Here is a 16,065-nt window from a genome sequence, read left to right on the forward strand (position 1 = left end):
AAAGAACATATATGCAATCATATTGCCCTCAATTTTCTTTCATTCATTTAACAGCTATTTAATTGGGTCAGTGACGGGTTGAGAGGCGTAGGGTGAGCATACTGTCGAACAGAGGATATAGTCAGTCAAAAGCAATGACACAGAGAACTAAAAACTGTGATAAAGCTATCACGGAAAAGGAGAACGAACTTTGAGAATGTAAAGCTGGGGATCAGGCTTTTTTGAAGACATGACATTTTATCTGAAACTTTCAGGACTGGAAACTTGCAAAGGCTGTGAGGCAGAAGGAATGTGTATGTGTGTGTGCATGTGTGTGTATATAGGCGTGTGTGTTAGTCGTTCAGTCGTGTCCACATAGACTGTAGCCCTCTAGGCTCCTCTGTCCATGGGATTCTCCAGGCAAGAACACTGGAGTGGGTTGCCATTCCCTTCTCCAGGGGATCTTCCCAACCCAGGGATTGAACCTGGATCTCCTGAGTTTCAGGTGGATTCTTTACCCTCTGAGCCACCAGAGAAGCCCGAGGCAGAAGGAATAAAGCTCATTAATAAAATGTTTATGATTCTGAGGTACATAGAGCAAGGAGTAAAAATCAGAGTAAAATTAAAGCTACAGGTAAACAGCTAAATTAGTAATGGAAACATTTAAATGACAGAAGAAATGGAAAAAAAAGACACTTGAAGACACTTCAGTGTAAATCTTAGAAAAAGGTTTTTTATACATGCTTACGTGATGCTGAAAAATACCCAAGGTAAACAGGAAGTGCTAATATTAAAAAAAGGGATGAGGCTACAGGAGCGGTCTAAGAGAATGCCAAACAAGGAAATACAGTCAGGCATTTCTGAGAACTATGATGAATAATGGTCAACACTTACCAATGTAAGTTCCACTCATCTTACAAACCATAGAACCCATGTCTCCATTTGGGTGATCTAGTTTTAGACCATACCTAATAAAATACGCATTTTAATTCCAAAGTTTACATTGACATTGAAGTTTTAAAATATTGTGTTTCCCTCAAAAAATCTTATGAATTTCAGAATATGTATCAGGATAGAAACTGTTGCTACAACAAAGATTTTTGTAAAATGAAACTATTTCCCAATCTTAGCTGAAGTTATTTGAATAAATATTTCCCAGTCTTAGCTGAAGCTATCTGAATATTTCCCAGTCTTTGTTGAAGTTTTTTAAAAATTAAATATTTCACCATTAATTTGGTCATCCCCATTGATATTCCTTTTAAAGAATTTAAAACACTACCAAGTGAAATAATTATTTGATAAAGGTATTTCTCAAAACACTTTTCTCAAAATAATTTAAACAACAGTTCATATCATAATAGACTGGAGATAGTGGAGATCAGGTTACATCTAACTATATCAATGACTGATAAATTACTATATCAAGTATTACAACTTATACTGTTATAAAGCATTTGGATATGCAATATTGTTAGGAATTACTATTTAAATCTAGTATTTTTATATCTACTATTTTTCTAAAGAAAATTATTTGAATTACTTACAAATTATCAGACTGTGATATGAGAAGCTCACAGGGCATTCCTCCAATATAAACTCTGTATAAATATTTTATTGGAAAAGATCAAGTTGTGTTTAATATATTGTTTCAAAATGCTCTCCTCCCACCAAGCTTACTGCCACCTTATTTTTTTTTTCTCCCAATCACTTAATAGTATCAATCATTCATTCAACAAACACCTGCTGACCGCTTATTATGTTACAGTTCTTGCTCTAGATGCTGGAGCACATCAGTGAGCCAAGATCTCTGCTGTTATAGGACTGACAATGTAACTGGGGAAGAATGACAATAAACAAGATAATCATAACATATTTGGCATGCTATAAAGTGATTAATACTGTAAGGGTAGCAAATGTAGACAACGGGGACTCTTCCATCTGAAGTTCAATTAATTCCAATACAAAATATAATTTTGTAGTTAAGTTTCCTATGAGTTAAACAAGGCTCACATCTCACAAAATAATTGGGATGAAAAGAATGTCTAATAGGATCAGTGCCAATGAAATGGGAACACAAAGCTGAGAAGGATTAGAAGCCGAGAGGAAAACGCCTTCACACTTCTTTCCCCAGCTGACTAGACTGACCAATTACTTTAAGGCTGATAGAACCCAGTGATAGTGGAGGCTTGTAGGTAACTGACAGCTATCACATTCTTTGCAACACCAGACTAAATCCCCAGCTTCTGGGACAGCAAATCCAGATACAAAATAAAGCCAGATACAAACCTGAATTATAAAAAATACCATATCTGCTAGCAGAGAACTTCAAACTTTTTAACATACTTTTCATACAAATTCTTTCATTTGATCATTACATTAGGTTATAAAGAAAGTAAACTGAATTAGTATACCTATTACAGAAATGTATAAGTTCATATTCTCTTTCTAACCTTTTGTTTCACTGCAAATAAATAACAAACTTAGCAGCCAGCATTTACAGTGTTACCACATTAAGTCCTGGCAACTTATGCATTAGTACTTACACATTAGTAACTAGTATATCCTTCCATTTTATAGATGAAGAGGCAGCCAGGGAGGATAAGTAGCTTACTCAAGCCTGCAGCCAGGAAGGGGTAGAGCAGGAATTCAAACCTAGAGAGCTCTGCTCCAGTGTACGTTCTTTGCTAAGTTGCTAAGTCACTTCAGTCGTGTCCGACTCTGTGCAACCCCATACATGGCAGCCTACTAGGCTCCCCCGTCCCTGGGATTCTCCAGGCAAGAACACTGGAGTGGGTTGCCATTTCCTTCTCCAATGAATGAAAGTGAAAGTGAAGTCACTCAGCCATGTCCGACTCTTCGCAACCCCATGGACTGCAGCCTACCAGGCTCCTCCGTCCATGGGATTCTCCAGGCAAGAGTACTGGAGTGGGGTGCCATTGCCTTCTCCGCTATTTGCCCTTAAATACATATATTTAATTTTTTTTTCCCTCTGTCTTTTAGACCAAAAGCTCCTTTAGTAGGCACTAGGTCCTTGAGTCATTTGCATGTCCTCTATCATTTGTACCTGGTCTGAATGTGGAGATTTGGCCAAACTGACAAAGCTTGTGAGAAGCAGGAGCAGCTTGGGTGCTTGGTCTCCTGACTTTCTGTCAAGACTCAGCCCATTCACTGCTCCCACTTACAAAATTCAGGCACAGTAGCGTCGGATACGACTGAAGCGACTTAGCGGCAGCGGCAGCAGTGTCACAATGAATGTGATAGAAATGAGATAAAAGCAGTTCTAAAACCTTTGCCTATAGATCAATGTGTGATTTTTTTTCTACATTTATATATATTAATAGTATCTCAGGGTTACCAGAGTATAGGGGCTGGGCAACCTGCTCTGAGGTCTCTTCTGACTGTGATTCTGTGGTTTCATGAAATAATTTCTATCCATTCCTTTGTATTAAAGAGAAGTAAATTTCAACTACAGAGCAGGAAAAAAGGAATCACTTGAAAGTTAAACTTTCTATTTCCTGGCATCATTAGGGAAAAGATGACTTAGAAAAATCTGCTTTTAGAATTGAGATATAAAACATTCATAATACTCAATCATACAGAAACAGACAAAATACTTATACTAAATGGTCCATATAAAGTGTTAAATATTTGTTTATTTTAGTAGTTCTTTTATTTTATGTAAGGAATCAATAAAAATATTTCTAGAATAATAAATTTATGCAAATATGATTTAATTGAGAGCTTTGCCCCATAGAATGCCAGACAAATCATATTTACTTCATTTAGCAAAACCTTTCAAATTGCATGTTTTATAAAATTATATGTACATATATGTGTGCTGAATATTAATTTATCCATTTACCCATTTTATACATGTATTCAATAAGCATGAAGTATCTTGGAAACTGTGATTTGAATCCGTGTGAATTTTTTTGTATATTTATATATAGTATCTCAGGGTTACCAGAATATAGAGGCTGGGTAGCCTGACCTCTGAAGTCTTGTCTGACTGTGATTCTGTGATTTCAAGAAATAATTTCTATCCATTCCTTTGTATTAAAGAGAAGTAAATTTCAACTACAGAGGAAATGAGCATGACTTCCGGTCTTCTAAGGCAGGACAGAGATAACCCCACCAATGCTGCAGGAAGTTATATAACTCTAGCGATATTGCTATTTCCTGCCCAAAGTGTGGACAATACTTTTGGTAATCAGCAATGTTACCATCTGGTACACAGTTAGAACATGGAGGAATTAGGATTTAAATCCTAGCCTGTTAATACATTATTGACTTTTTTCAGTTTCAGCTCTCCCCCATACACCATGTGCAGTAGAAAAAGTGCTAAAATGCCTGTTGGGAAACTTGGGTTCTCCTCCTGACCTTTACTAAGCCATGGACCTCTAGGCTTCAGAGGTTTTTTTTTTTTTTTTCTTTAATATGTGCAAAATGAGGCAGCTTGATTAATAAAGTTCTCCAGTAATGAAGCTCTGTGATTTCAGCTCAATTACTATTAGACTTCTTCCATGTACCTCCTATTAATAGAGTCCATCATAGAAAAATAAGCAGTTTTGTCAGACCAAAAGAGAAAAGTATATTGGCCATGGTTTCTCCTTTTTTAACTTTTTATTTTCTATTGGAATATAGCTGATTAACAATGATGGCCATTGTTTCTATGTCAATGAACTATGCAACAGTCTATTTTTCCTTGCATAATATCGCTGGAAAATACTGGGACTCTCATCACATTATAGTGGTTTTTAATATCATTGGACCCATTATTCATGGGATATTACATCTCATCTATGAGTTATAAGAATATGTTTGTTGCCACATCAAAAACTTACCTCAAAATCCTCACATTTTTCCCATTAGAGCTTAGTGCCGTATTACTTCCATAGACATCAGTGAAGATTCTGCCTCGGATTGTTATTAGTGTACCTAAAAGCAAACAGAGAAAAAACTCAGTGCAAGATCATCTATCTTTATATCCATACATTTAATATTAAAACTTCACAGATTTTCCCAATAAAACCAGTATTCAAACACATATCTTGTGTTCACTATATCATTTAGAACTGCTCTGAAAGATCTAATAAAAAAATAAATCATAAATAAATATGTATAGTATTAAAGAGGTATCTATAAGTATTTATAGCTTAAGAGGTGTTTTGTGGAAGATAGGATGAATTATTCAATAAATATTGCTTGGGTCATGGGTGATTTATTTGAGAAAATGTAAATAAGATCCCTACTTTATACCAAAAAATGAAGTAAATTCTAGGTGAAATAAAAATTAAATATAAATAATAAAACCACAAAAACTCTTGAAAAATAAGCAAAAATTTATGTAGTATTTATATAGTCAGGATAGTGGGATCCTGACTATAAAATGAAGGGAGCATAAAATGAAGGGAGAAATAACAAAGGTTAAGAACTATAGATTTACTAATAAAAATTAAGTGATGACAGAAACATCATTAATATATTTAAAAAGCAAACAATAAATTAAAAAACATTTCCCATCAGTAAGATATATATATGACGTACAGTTTTAAAATACAAATAATTCTTGTAACTTAATATGGAAATAAACAACTAGCCTTAAATTATCAAAGAGATGAATTGGTAATTCATGAAAAGAAGAAATAAAAATCTTTAATAAATATAAAATTAATTACATAAATCAAAGAAGTGGCAAAATTCAGGAAAAAACATACAATACTTTTCACATAAATTCTTTTTATAAAAAAAGGAAAGGGAGAAAAGACCTTCTGCCTCCTAGTAACCAATGTCCACTGAGCTTGGAGGAGGTGAAGCCAGGGTCAGCCCCCTAGGGGCTGGTGTAGGAGAAGATTTTTCACATAAATTCTTGAAAAAACAAGAGTACCTAGAATTGTCAAGGTTTAAAAAGAAGGACATTCTCACATATTCCTGTTGGAATTACAAGCTGATACAACTATAGTTATTATAAAAACACTGGAAGCCAACTAACATTCAATATAGGGGAAGTTTAATATATTATAATAGATTCAGATGCAGCTATTAAAAAGCATTAAACAATCTCTATTTTATAATCAGAAAATGCTATTTATAAATTTTTAGGTATCATATATTTTACATACTAAAAATTAATTGCTATAAACCAAAAAAGATATTTCAGTTGTTATATAACAGACCTGGAGTTCCAGATGAAGGTGTGATGCTCCTTATTGTTGGGGTTCTGAAAATTTTTGCCTGCAAAATAATACTGTTGATAAGCAATCTTATCTCTATCTTGTTCCTAGTTTTATGAAATATCTCTGCTTCTTTCATTATTTTATATTTGAACAACAGCCATAATATGAGTATGAAAATATTCTTTTTTATATATAAGAAATAGAGTTTAGAATATTACTCTGATCATTCAAAATTTTTTTCCCTGTCCGTAAAAATAATCTTTCATTTCAAAATGTTTCTTTTTGAAGGTTTAAATTCAATCAGCCTTTTGTCATCAGTGTAAGCCAAACCCCAGTAATAAAGCTGTCAAGTAAAGACTTAAGAATTTGGTGGAATAAAATTAAAGAAAATCCTACAAAAAGTTGGCTTAAAGCTCAACATTCAGAAAACGAAGATCATGGCATCTGGTCCCATCACTTCATGGCAAATAGATGGGGAAACAGTGGAAACAGTGTCAGACTTTAATTTTGGGGCTCCAAAATCACTGCAGATGGTGACTGCAGCCATGAAATTAAAAGACGCTTACTCCTTGGAAGAAAAGTTATGACCAACCTAGACAGTATATTCAAAAGCAGAGACGTTACTTTGCCGACTAAGGTCTGTCTAGTCAAGGCTATGGTTCTTCCTGTGGTCATGTATGGATGTGAGAGTTGGACTGTGAAGAAGGCAGAGCGCCGAAGAATTGATGCTTTTGAACTGTGGTGCTGGAGAAGGCTCTTGAGAGCCCCTTGGACTGCAAGGAGATCCAACCAGTCCATTCTGAAGGAGATCAACCCTGGGATTTCTTTGGAAGGAATGATGCTAAAGCTGAAACTCCAGTACTTTGGCCACCTCATGCGAAGAGTTGACTCATTGGAAAAGACTCTGATGCTGGGAGGGACTGGGGGCAGGAGGAGAAGGGGACGACAGAGGATGAGATGGCTGGATGGCATCACGGACTCGATGGATGTGAGTCTGAGTGAACTCAGGGAGTTGGTGATGGACAGGGAGGCTTGGCGTGCTGCGATTCATGGGGTCACAAAGAGTCGGACACGACTGAGCGACTGAACTGAACATGGGTTTTCACCCTTTCTGGGTTACACTCATAAAGAAAAGATAGCAAAGCATTTTTCAAAAACACAGAAGCAAAACTTGGGAAGACTTCATCAAAATAAGTTTTAGTAACTAAGCTCATGATAACTCTCCAGAGTTACACAAAAAATACTTAGACCACCACCTGACATATTAGTAAAATCAACATTTTATTAATCATTGGCTATTATTATTCAATCAAGTAAACATATGCCAACTTCATTTGAAAAGAAAAAATGAGAAATAATTACCACAAAAGTGAAAGTGAAGTCGCTCAGCGTGTCCGACTCTTTATGACCCCATGGACTGTAGCCTATCAGGCTCCTCCGTCCATGAGATTCTCCAGGCAAGAGTGATGGAGTGGATTGCCATTTCCTTCTCCAGGGGATCTTCCTGACCCAGGAATTGAACCCGGGTCTCCCACATTGCAGGCAGACGCTTTACCATCTGAGCCACCAAGGAAGCATTTTGAAAAACAAAATTAATTCTGAACAGGTAAAAAGCAGAACTGATGGATGGATAAAGATTGCTCAATGACTGGGATACATGCAGATCAAAATCCACACCTAGAAACAAATAATACAGGAGAGAACAAGCTAGAAATAGACCAAGAAGAGTCCATTTGCAGAAAGAAAAGGGTGCTTCAGAAAATGAAAGAGGACAGGAACATGGGCAGGATTTAAAGGAACAACTGAAGTTTTTGAAGGAGGAAAAGTGCTGGTGGAGAAAAGGATGACCTCTGCATGGATACAAAAATTATACAAGCAAAAAACTCAGCACAAAGTAGACTCTCAGTGATGGGCAGCTGTCTCCCTCCCCACTCCTTCTCATTCAGGAACAACCTAAAAGAAAGATGCTCAGGTACTTGAAGTAAAAGGACAGATTTTTTTTTTTTAAAGACTGCCAATAAGAGATAAATTTTGAAATTTGAGGCTAAGGATGACTTTGGACTCATTCTTTCACACTTTAGAAATGCTTAATGGAGAATCAGTGTAAAAGTAGTAAGATATAAAATGCCCAGTCAAAATGCTACTTTTTAAATTTTTTTATTTAGGGAAAATACCACTATTAGAGGTAGAATTAATAGAGAAGGTAGAGGAAGAGAAGCTAGAGAAACTGCCAAATTGTGTGCAAATCAATCTCTCTAAGTCAAAGTGTACTCACATAAATTATATCTGTGATAAAAAATAATTGAAGAATGCATATTAAACAACAGATTAGTTACTATTATAATTTGAGGAGACAGATCAGAAACAGATTTTCAATACACCACCAGCAAAGAATCAGTGAAGATGGCAGATAAAATTATTTCATAGAAAACAGAAAAAGAAGGTAGAAGATTCTGAAAATTAAGAATAATTAACCTGAAATACAACAGCAGTCAAGGATAAAGATTTGTCATGATAAATGAAATATCATGAAAATGATAAAATTAGAAAATAGTATGAGAATTAGATCCTACAAATGTGTAATAGTGTAAAGGGTTTTAAAAAACTCAGTAAAAGTGTGCAAATGTTATTGATCCTCAGTAAGAACAAAAAGTGAGAGTGAGCACTTCAGTTCAGTTCAGTCACTCAGTCATGTTCAACTCTGTGACCCCATGGACTGCAGCACACTGGACTTCCCTGTCCATCACCAACTCCCGGAGTTTACTCAAACCCATGTCCATTGAGTGGGTGATGCCATCCAACAATCTCATCCTCTGTCGTCCCGTCCTCCTCCTGCCTTCAATCTTTCCCAGCACCAGGGTCTTTCTAATGAGTCACTTCTTCACATCAGATGGCCAAAGTACTGGAGCTTCAGCTTCAGCATCATCCTTCCAATGAATGTTCAGGACTGATTTACTTTAGGATGGACTGGTTGGATCTCCATGCTGTCCAAGGGACTCTCAAGAGTCATCTCCAACATCACAGTTCAAAAGCATCAATTCTTTGGTGCTCAGCTTTCTTTATATTCCAACTATCATATCCATACACGACTACTGGAAAAACCATAGCTTTGACTAGACAGACCTTTGTTGGCAAAGTAATATCTCTGCTTTTTAATATGCTGTCTAGATTGGTCATAACTTTTCTTCCAAGGAGTGAGTGTCCTTTAATTTCATGGCTGCAGTCCCCATCTGCAGTGATTTTGGAGACCAAAAAAATAAAGTCTGACACTGTTTCCATTGTCTCCCCATCTATTTGCCATGGGGGAAGTGATGGGACCAGATGGCATGATCTTAGTTTTCTGAATGTTGAATTTTAAGCCAACTTTTTCACTCCTCTTTCACTTTTATCAAGAGGCTCTTTAGTTCTTCATGATCTGTCAAAAGTGTGGTGTCATCTGCATATCTGAGGTTATTGACATTTCTCCTTGATTCCAGATTGTGCTTCATCCAGTCCAGCATTTCTCATGATGTACTCTGCATATAAGTTAAATAAGCAGGGTGACCATATACAGCCTGGACATACTCCTTTCCCAATTTGGAACCAGTCTGTTGTTCCATGTCCAGTTCTAACTGTTGCTTCCTGACCTGCACACAAATTTCTCAAGAGGCAGGTCAGGTAGTCTGGTATGCCCATCTCTTTCAGAATTTTCCACAGTGTTTTGTGATCCACACACTCAAAGGTTTTGGCATAGTCAATAAAGCAGAAGTAGATGTTTTTCTGGAACTCTCTCACTTTTTCAATGATCCAACGGATGTTGGCAATTTTATATCTGGTTCCTCTGCCTTTTCTAAATCCAGCTTGAACACCAGGAAGTTCATAGTTCACATATTGTTGAATTCTGGCCTGGAGAATTTTGAGCATTACTTTGCTAGTGAGTGAGATGAGTACAACTGTGCGATAGGTTGAGCATTCTTTGGCATTGCCTTTCTTTGGGATTGGAATGAAAACTAACCTTTTCCAGTCCTGTGGCCACTGCTGAGTTTCCCAATTTGCTGGCATATTGAGTGCAGCACTTTCACAGCATCATCTTTTAGGATTTCAAATAGCTCATGGAATTCCTTCACCTTCACTAGCTTTCTTCATAGTGATGCTTCTTAGGGCCCACTTGACTTTGCATTCTAGGATGTCTGACTCTAGGTGAGTCATCACACCACCATGGTTATCTGGGTCATGAAGATCTTTTCTGTATAGTTCTTCTGTGTATTCTTGCCACCTCTTCTTAATACCTTCTGCTTCTGTTAGGTCCATACCATTTCTGTCCTTTAATGAGCCCATATTTGCATGAAATGTTCCCTTGGTATCTCTAATTTTCTTGAAGAGATCTCTAGTCTTTCCCATTCTATTGTTTTCCTCTATTTCTTAGCATTGATCACTGAGGAAGATTTTCTTATCTCCCCTTGCTATTCTTTGGAACTCTGCATTCAAATTGGTTTCTCTTTCCTTTTCTCCTTTGCCTTTCACTTCTCTCCTTTTCACAGCTATCTGTAAGGCCTCCTCAGACAAACATTTTGCCTTTTTGCATTTTTTTTTCTTGGGGATGGTCTTGATCACTGCTTCCTGTACAATGTTACAAACCTCTGTCCACAGTTCTTCAGGCACTGTATCACATCCAATCCCTTGAATCTATTTCTCACTTCCACTGTATAATCAAGGGATTTGATTTAGGTCATACTTGAATGATCTAGTGGTTTTCCCTACTTTCTTCAATTTAAGTCTGAATTTGCCAATAAAGAGTTTATGATCTGAGCCACAGTCAGCTCCAGGTCTTGTTTTTACTGATTGTATAGAGCTTCTTCATCTTTGGCCCAAAGAATATAATCAATCTGATTTCGGTATTGACCATCTGGTGACGTCCATGTGTAGGGTCTTCTCTTGTGTTGTTGGAAGAGGGTGTTTGCTATGACCAGTGCGTTCTCTTGGCAAAACTCTATTGGCCTTTGCCCTGCTTCATTCTGTACTCCAAGGCCAAATTTGCCTCATTTCTTGACTTCCTACTTTTGCATTCCAGTCCCCTATAATGAAAAGGGCATCTTTTGGGGGTGTTAGTTCTAGAAGGTCTTGTAGGTCTTCATAGAACTGCTCAACTTCAGCTTCTTCAGCATTACTGGCTGGGGCATAGACTTGGATTACTGTGATATTGAATGGTTTGCCTTGGAAATGAACAGAGATCATTCTGTCATTTTTGAGACTGTATCCAAGTACTGCATTTCAGACTCTTTTGTTGACTATCATGGCTACTCCAATTCTTCTAAGGGATTCTTGCCCACAGTAGTAGATATAATGGGCATCTGAGTTAAATTCACCCATTCCAGTCCATTCTAGTTTGCTGATTCCTAAAATGTCAATGTTCACTCTTGCCAACTCCTGTTTGACCACTTCCAATTTGCCTTGATTCATGGACCTAACATTCCAGGTTCCTATGCAATACTGCTTTTTACAGCATCAGATTTTATTTCCATCACCAGTCACATCCATAACTGGGTGTTGTTTTTGCTTTGGCTCCGTCTCTTCATTCTTTCTCTAGTTTTTTCTCCACTGATTTCCAGTAGCATATTGGGCACCTACTGACCTGGGGAGTTCATCTTTCAGTGTCCTAACTTTTTGCCTTTTCATACTGTTCATGGGGTCCACAAGGCAAGAATACTGAAGTGGTTTTCCATTCCCTTCTCCAGTGGACCACATTTTGTCAGAACTGTCCACCATGACCCATCCATCTTGGGTGGCTCTACACGGCATGGCTCATATGAGCCATAGAGATGTAGAGACTTTTAAAGCAACTGGACGTTGCTGTCATGTTTTTATTGTATTTTACATGATACTGAGCCATGTTATGATGTTATGAATATTGATCTAAAAGAGTGTGTGTGTGTGTGTGTGTGTGTGTGTGTGTGACTCTTTGCAACACCATGGACTGTAGCCCGCCAAGCTCCTGTGTCCATGCGATTCTCCAGGCAAGAACACTGGAGTGAGTTGCCATTTACTACTCCAGGGGATCTTCACGAACTGCCCCAGGCATCAAACCTGCATATCCTGTGTCTCCTGCACTGGTAGGCAGATTCTTTATCACTGCGCCACCTGGGAAGCAACTAAAAACTGGGGCACATCTAAGTAAAGGAGGAGTGGGAGGATATGTGTGTTGGACGTGGGAAGGGGTAGCAGATTTATTTCAGACATGGCTATCATCTTTCACTCCCCATATCTTCACCTGCAATTTCTCTTTACAGATCTTCTTAGTGGGAGACGTGAATACAGACTGGCCTTAGAACCTGCTTTGGCCACTAAAATGTAATACAGGTAGCATGACATTTTTGAGCCAACTCTTAAAGACTCCCTGCACACTTCTGCTCTCCTGAGGGATCCCTGCCTCTAGTATCTGATAATTTGGGCTACTTTATGGAGGGCAGAGACACTACACAGAACAAAGCCTCATTAGCTGGATTGTTCCAGCTGAAGCCCTCCAAAGTACCCAGTTGAGAGTGGCAAAGCCTCCTGCCTAACACACAGCTGACCATAGACACAGGAGTAAGTGCAGCAGAGATCAGTCTAGCTCTGCCTAGAACAGAAGAACCACACAGCTGACCCATGAGTACATAAGCAATATGAACAGTTGCTGCTTGAAGCTACTAAGCGTGGGACTTGTGTGACGCAGTAGTAGTGAACAGATGTAGGAAAACAGGTGTTAAAATCTCATCTTCCATTGTAAGATAAAGTAGATAATAAGCTTTAAAGACTCAGAAATAGCAATAAATATATTTCTTAATAAGAAGCCTATTATTTAGAAATATCACAATAGAGAAAATGAAATAATCTACATACATTAAAAGTAATACTCTTCAGACTTCCCTGGTGGCCCAATGGTTAAGAATCTGTTTGCCAATGCAGGGGACACAGGTTTGATCCCTGGTCTGGGTAAATCCCACAGGCTTTGAGGCAACTAAGACGCTATGCCATAATCACTGAAGCCTGTGCACTGCAATGAAGGGTAGCCTCCATTTGTCTCAACTAGAGAAAGCCAGAGCAGCAACAAAAACCCAGTGAAACCAAAATAAGGATTTTTTCAATTTTTTTAAAACCATAAAAAATTCTTTCTGTATAGAAATACCACAGTAAAAAACTAAAGTCATTGAAAGTGGGGGAAATGTGAAGAATGAACATGAGGTGGAGTGAGTAGTCAAGGAGGTCCTGTTTGTTTCTAATTAACCTTGTAGAACCAGTTCAGTTTTTCATTATATAGAACTATAACTTTGTTAAATAAAAAAAATTAATTTTCTATATTTCTTTTTCAGGCCACATACCACTAAAATTTGAAATTATTAAAAGACAAAAATAATTTAAGAAGACTCAGTTGTATGGCATTAAATCTCTTATTTTTGTCTTAATCAGAGGATAAGCATCAGTCAGCAAATATAAGCTGTGCTCCTACTAAGTGCTGAATGTTATGCTTGTTCTAGGGTGAAACATTGAACAAACCCCTCTAGCTCAGAAAAATACATTAATATATAATCACTGCACAGTGGATTAGTAATAAATGGGATATATAGATAAAACACTATATAGTAATAACTATGTGCTGGTTCTTCCTGATCAACTTATCATTTAATCCTCCATTTTACATGATGCAATGAGATAATATCCATTTTACATATCTCCATTTTATAGAAGATGAAGAAACTGAGGCAGAGTTTCACTATGACCAAGTCAGAGTAGATAAGGAAGCCTGTATATGAACCCTGAATAGCACTGAGCCACTGTACAGCTGAGGAACACAAGGAGAATCACTTCGCTCTGCACGGGGGAGTCTTCAGAGTCCCGAGCAAAGAGCAGGACTCGCTAGGCAGAAGTGAGCTAGGTCTATGGATCCTTGGTCAGGGAGGATGTTAGGAGACACTGCTGGAAACAATTGGTTCCAGACTATGAAATAACAGAGGAAACCTACAGACAATGGGTAAAGGCGAGATACTGAGTGGGGGAAAGACATAATAATATGCATGGTTTTGAATGCAGCATCTGAATGGTGCCATCAAAAAGGATGGAGAGGCCAACAGGCCACAGTGATAGTGAGTGAGAGATGACAAGACCAGAATTAAAACCAAGGGTATGGCAGGAAAGAAGATAAGGGGATGATGAACCTCAGAGCTAAGTTGAGGGTAAGATCATCATGGTTCAGTTTCTGAATAGCTCTGGAGCTGAAGAGGAAGGCAAGGAAGACACTAAGGATGTAACAGGCTTCTAGCTTGAGACGTGTGATAAATATCAGAAATTTTCTAGTAGTCATGTATGGATGTGAGAGTTGGACTATAAAGAAAGCTGAGTGCCAAAGAATTGATGATTTTGAACTGTGATGTTGGAGAAGACTCTTGAGAGTCCCTTGGACTGCGAGGAGATCCAGCCAGTCAATCCTAAAGGAAATCAGTCCTGAATATTCTTTGGAAAGACTGATGCTAAAGCTGAAGCTCCAATACTTTGGCCACCTGATGTGAAGAACTGACTCATTGGAAAAGACCCTGATGCTAGGAAAGATTGAGGGCAGGAGGAGAAGGGGATGACAGAGGATAAGATGGTTGGATGGCATCACTGATGGACATAAGTTTGAGCAAGCTCCAGGAGTTGGTGATGGACAGGGAAGCCTGGCCTGCTGCAGTCCATGAGGTTGCAAAGAGTTGGACACAACTGAGTGACTGAACTGAAGTTTAAGGAGGAATACTAGACATCCAATTTGAGGTTAGTTGAATTGAGGTTGCTTTGGGGCCATTTAGGTGTTTTATTCTGGCAAACAAAAGATGGCTCCCAATTTAGGAAGAGAAAAGTGAGCCAGAGATATTTGGGAACCATATGTTTGAGAATCATAGGCACTTCCTGAGGACAGAAGTCATTACTAATTTCCTCAGCATTTTGTCTTACATTGGAATGCTATAGTACTCAGTAATCGACAACTTAAAACATAAATACAATTTTTAAATTACATGAGATGGTCTGTAGAAGAAAATATATTACTATGAACATCTGTATTTAGGGGAACTAAATTTTGAATAATTCTAGTCTACATACAGTCACATTTGCGCTCACTGCATCAGAAAATACAAAGAAAGAGAACATAATTATGTTTCCATTTAAAATGAAGATGAGGGACTTCCCTGGTAACTCAGGGGACTTGGGTTTGAATCCTGGTCAGGGAACTAGACCGCACATGCCACAACTAAGAGTTCTCATATTACAGCTAAAGATTCTGCATGCCACAACTAAAAACAAACAAACAAACAAACAAACAAAAAAACAAAAACCCACATGCTGCAACTAAGACCTACTGTAGTCAAATAAATAAATATTTAAAAAAATAAAATGAAGCTGAGTCTGATGAAAACAGAAAAAGGGAAATCAATGTAAGAGCAGAAATGGAGAAAGTGAAAAACAGTATGAACAAGAAAACAATTTGAAAGTAAAAAAGCTGAATTCATTAATAAAATTAATTTGAAAAACAAAACAGGAAATGATAAGATTTCATTACTATAGAAGATAATTTAACTGGGTGAAATTATCCTTAGCTACATACTAGTAAATTTTTTAACGTGGAAATAGATAACAATTTGTAAATTAAAAAATACAAGTTCAGTTCTAAAAGAAACCAAGTACAAGATCAATTATATGTAAGTCAGAGAGAAAATGCCACCTACACTGAAGATGCAGGCCCGGCTGCTGACGTGACCTTTGCAGGTATTATTTTCTGTAACAGGAACCCCATCCACACTGACTCTAACAGTGTAGGAATCTTCTGGCATTGCTCTGGAAGGCAAATGGAAAACACATACGGAATGCAAAATTCTGTTATTTAATGTATAGCATTCATGAAAAATACCACCCCAGACTACAT

General features: G+C 37.5%; 1 protein-coding gene across 5 annotated transcripts in view; it reads right to left on the reverse strand.

The window, feature by feature from the left end:
• PKHD1L1 (PKHD1 like 1) overlaps positions 1-16,065 on the reverse strand; it is a 193,822-nt gene that overhangs the window by 166,802 nt on the left and 10,955 nt on the right. For all 5 annotated transcript variants that reach the window (XM_060393472.1, XM_042254383.2, XM_060393473.1 and 2 more), the window contains exons 4-8: positions 15,869-15,977; positions 6,156-6,213; positions 4,824-4,917; positions 1,524-1,577; positions 874-947 (exon numbers count right to left, since the gene is read on the reverse strand). In XM_060393472.1, the coding sequence (XP_060249455.1) occupies positions 874-947; positions 1,524-1,577; positions 4,824-4,917; positions 6,156-6,213; positions 15,869-15,977 (389 nt within the window). The remainder of the gene's footprint in view (positions 1-873; positions 948-1,523; positions 1,578-4,823; positions 4,918-6,155; positions 6,214-15,868; positions 15,978-16,065) is intronic.

The sequence above is a fragment of the Ovis aries genome, chromosome 9, assembly GCF_016772045.2.
Source record: "Ovis aries strain OAR_USU_Benz2616 breed Rambouillet chromosome 9, ARS-UI_Ramb_v3.0, whole genome shotgun sequence".
Lineage (NCBI taxonomy): Eukaryota > Metazoa > Chordata > Mammalia > Artiodactyla > Bovidae > Ovis > Ovis aries.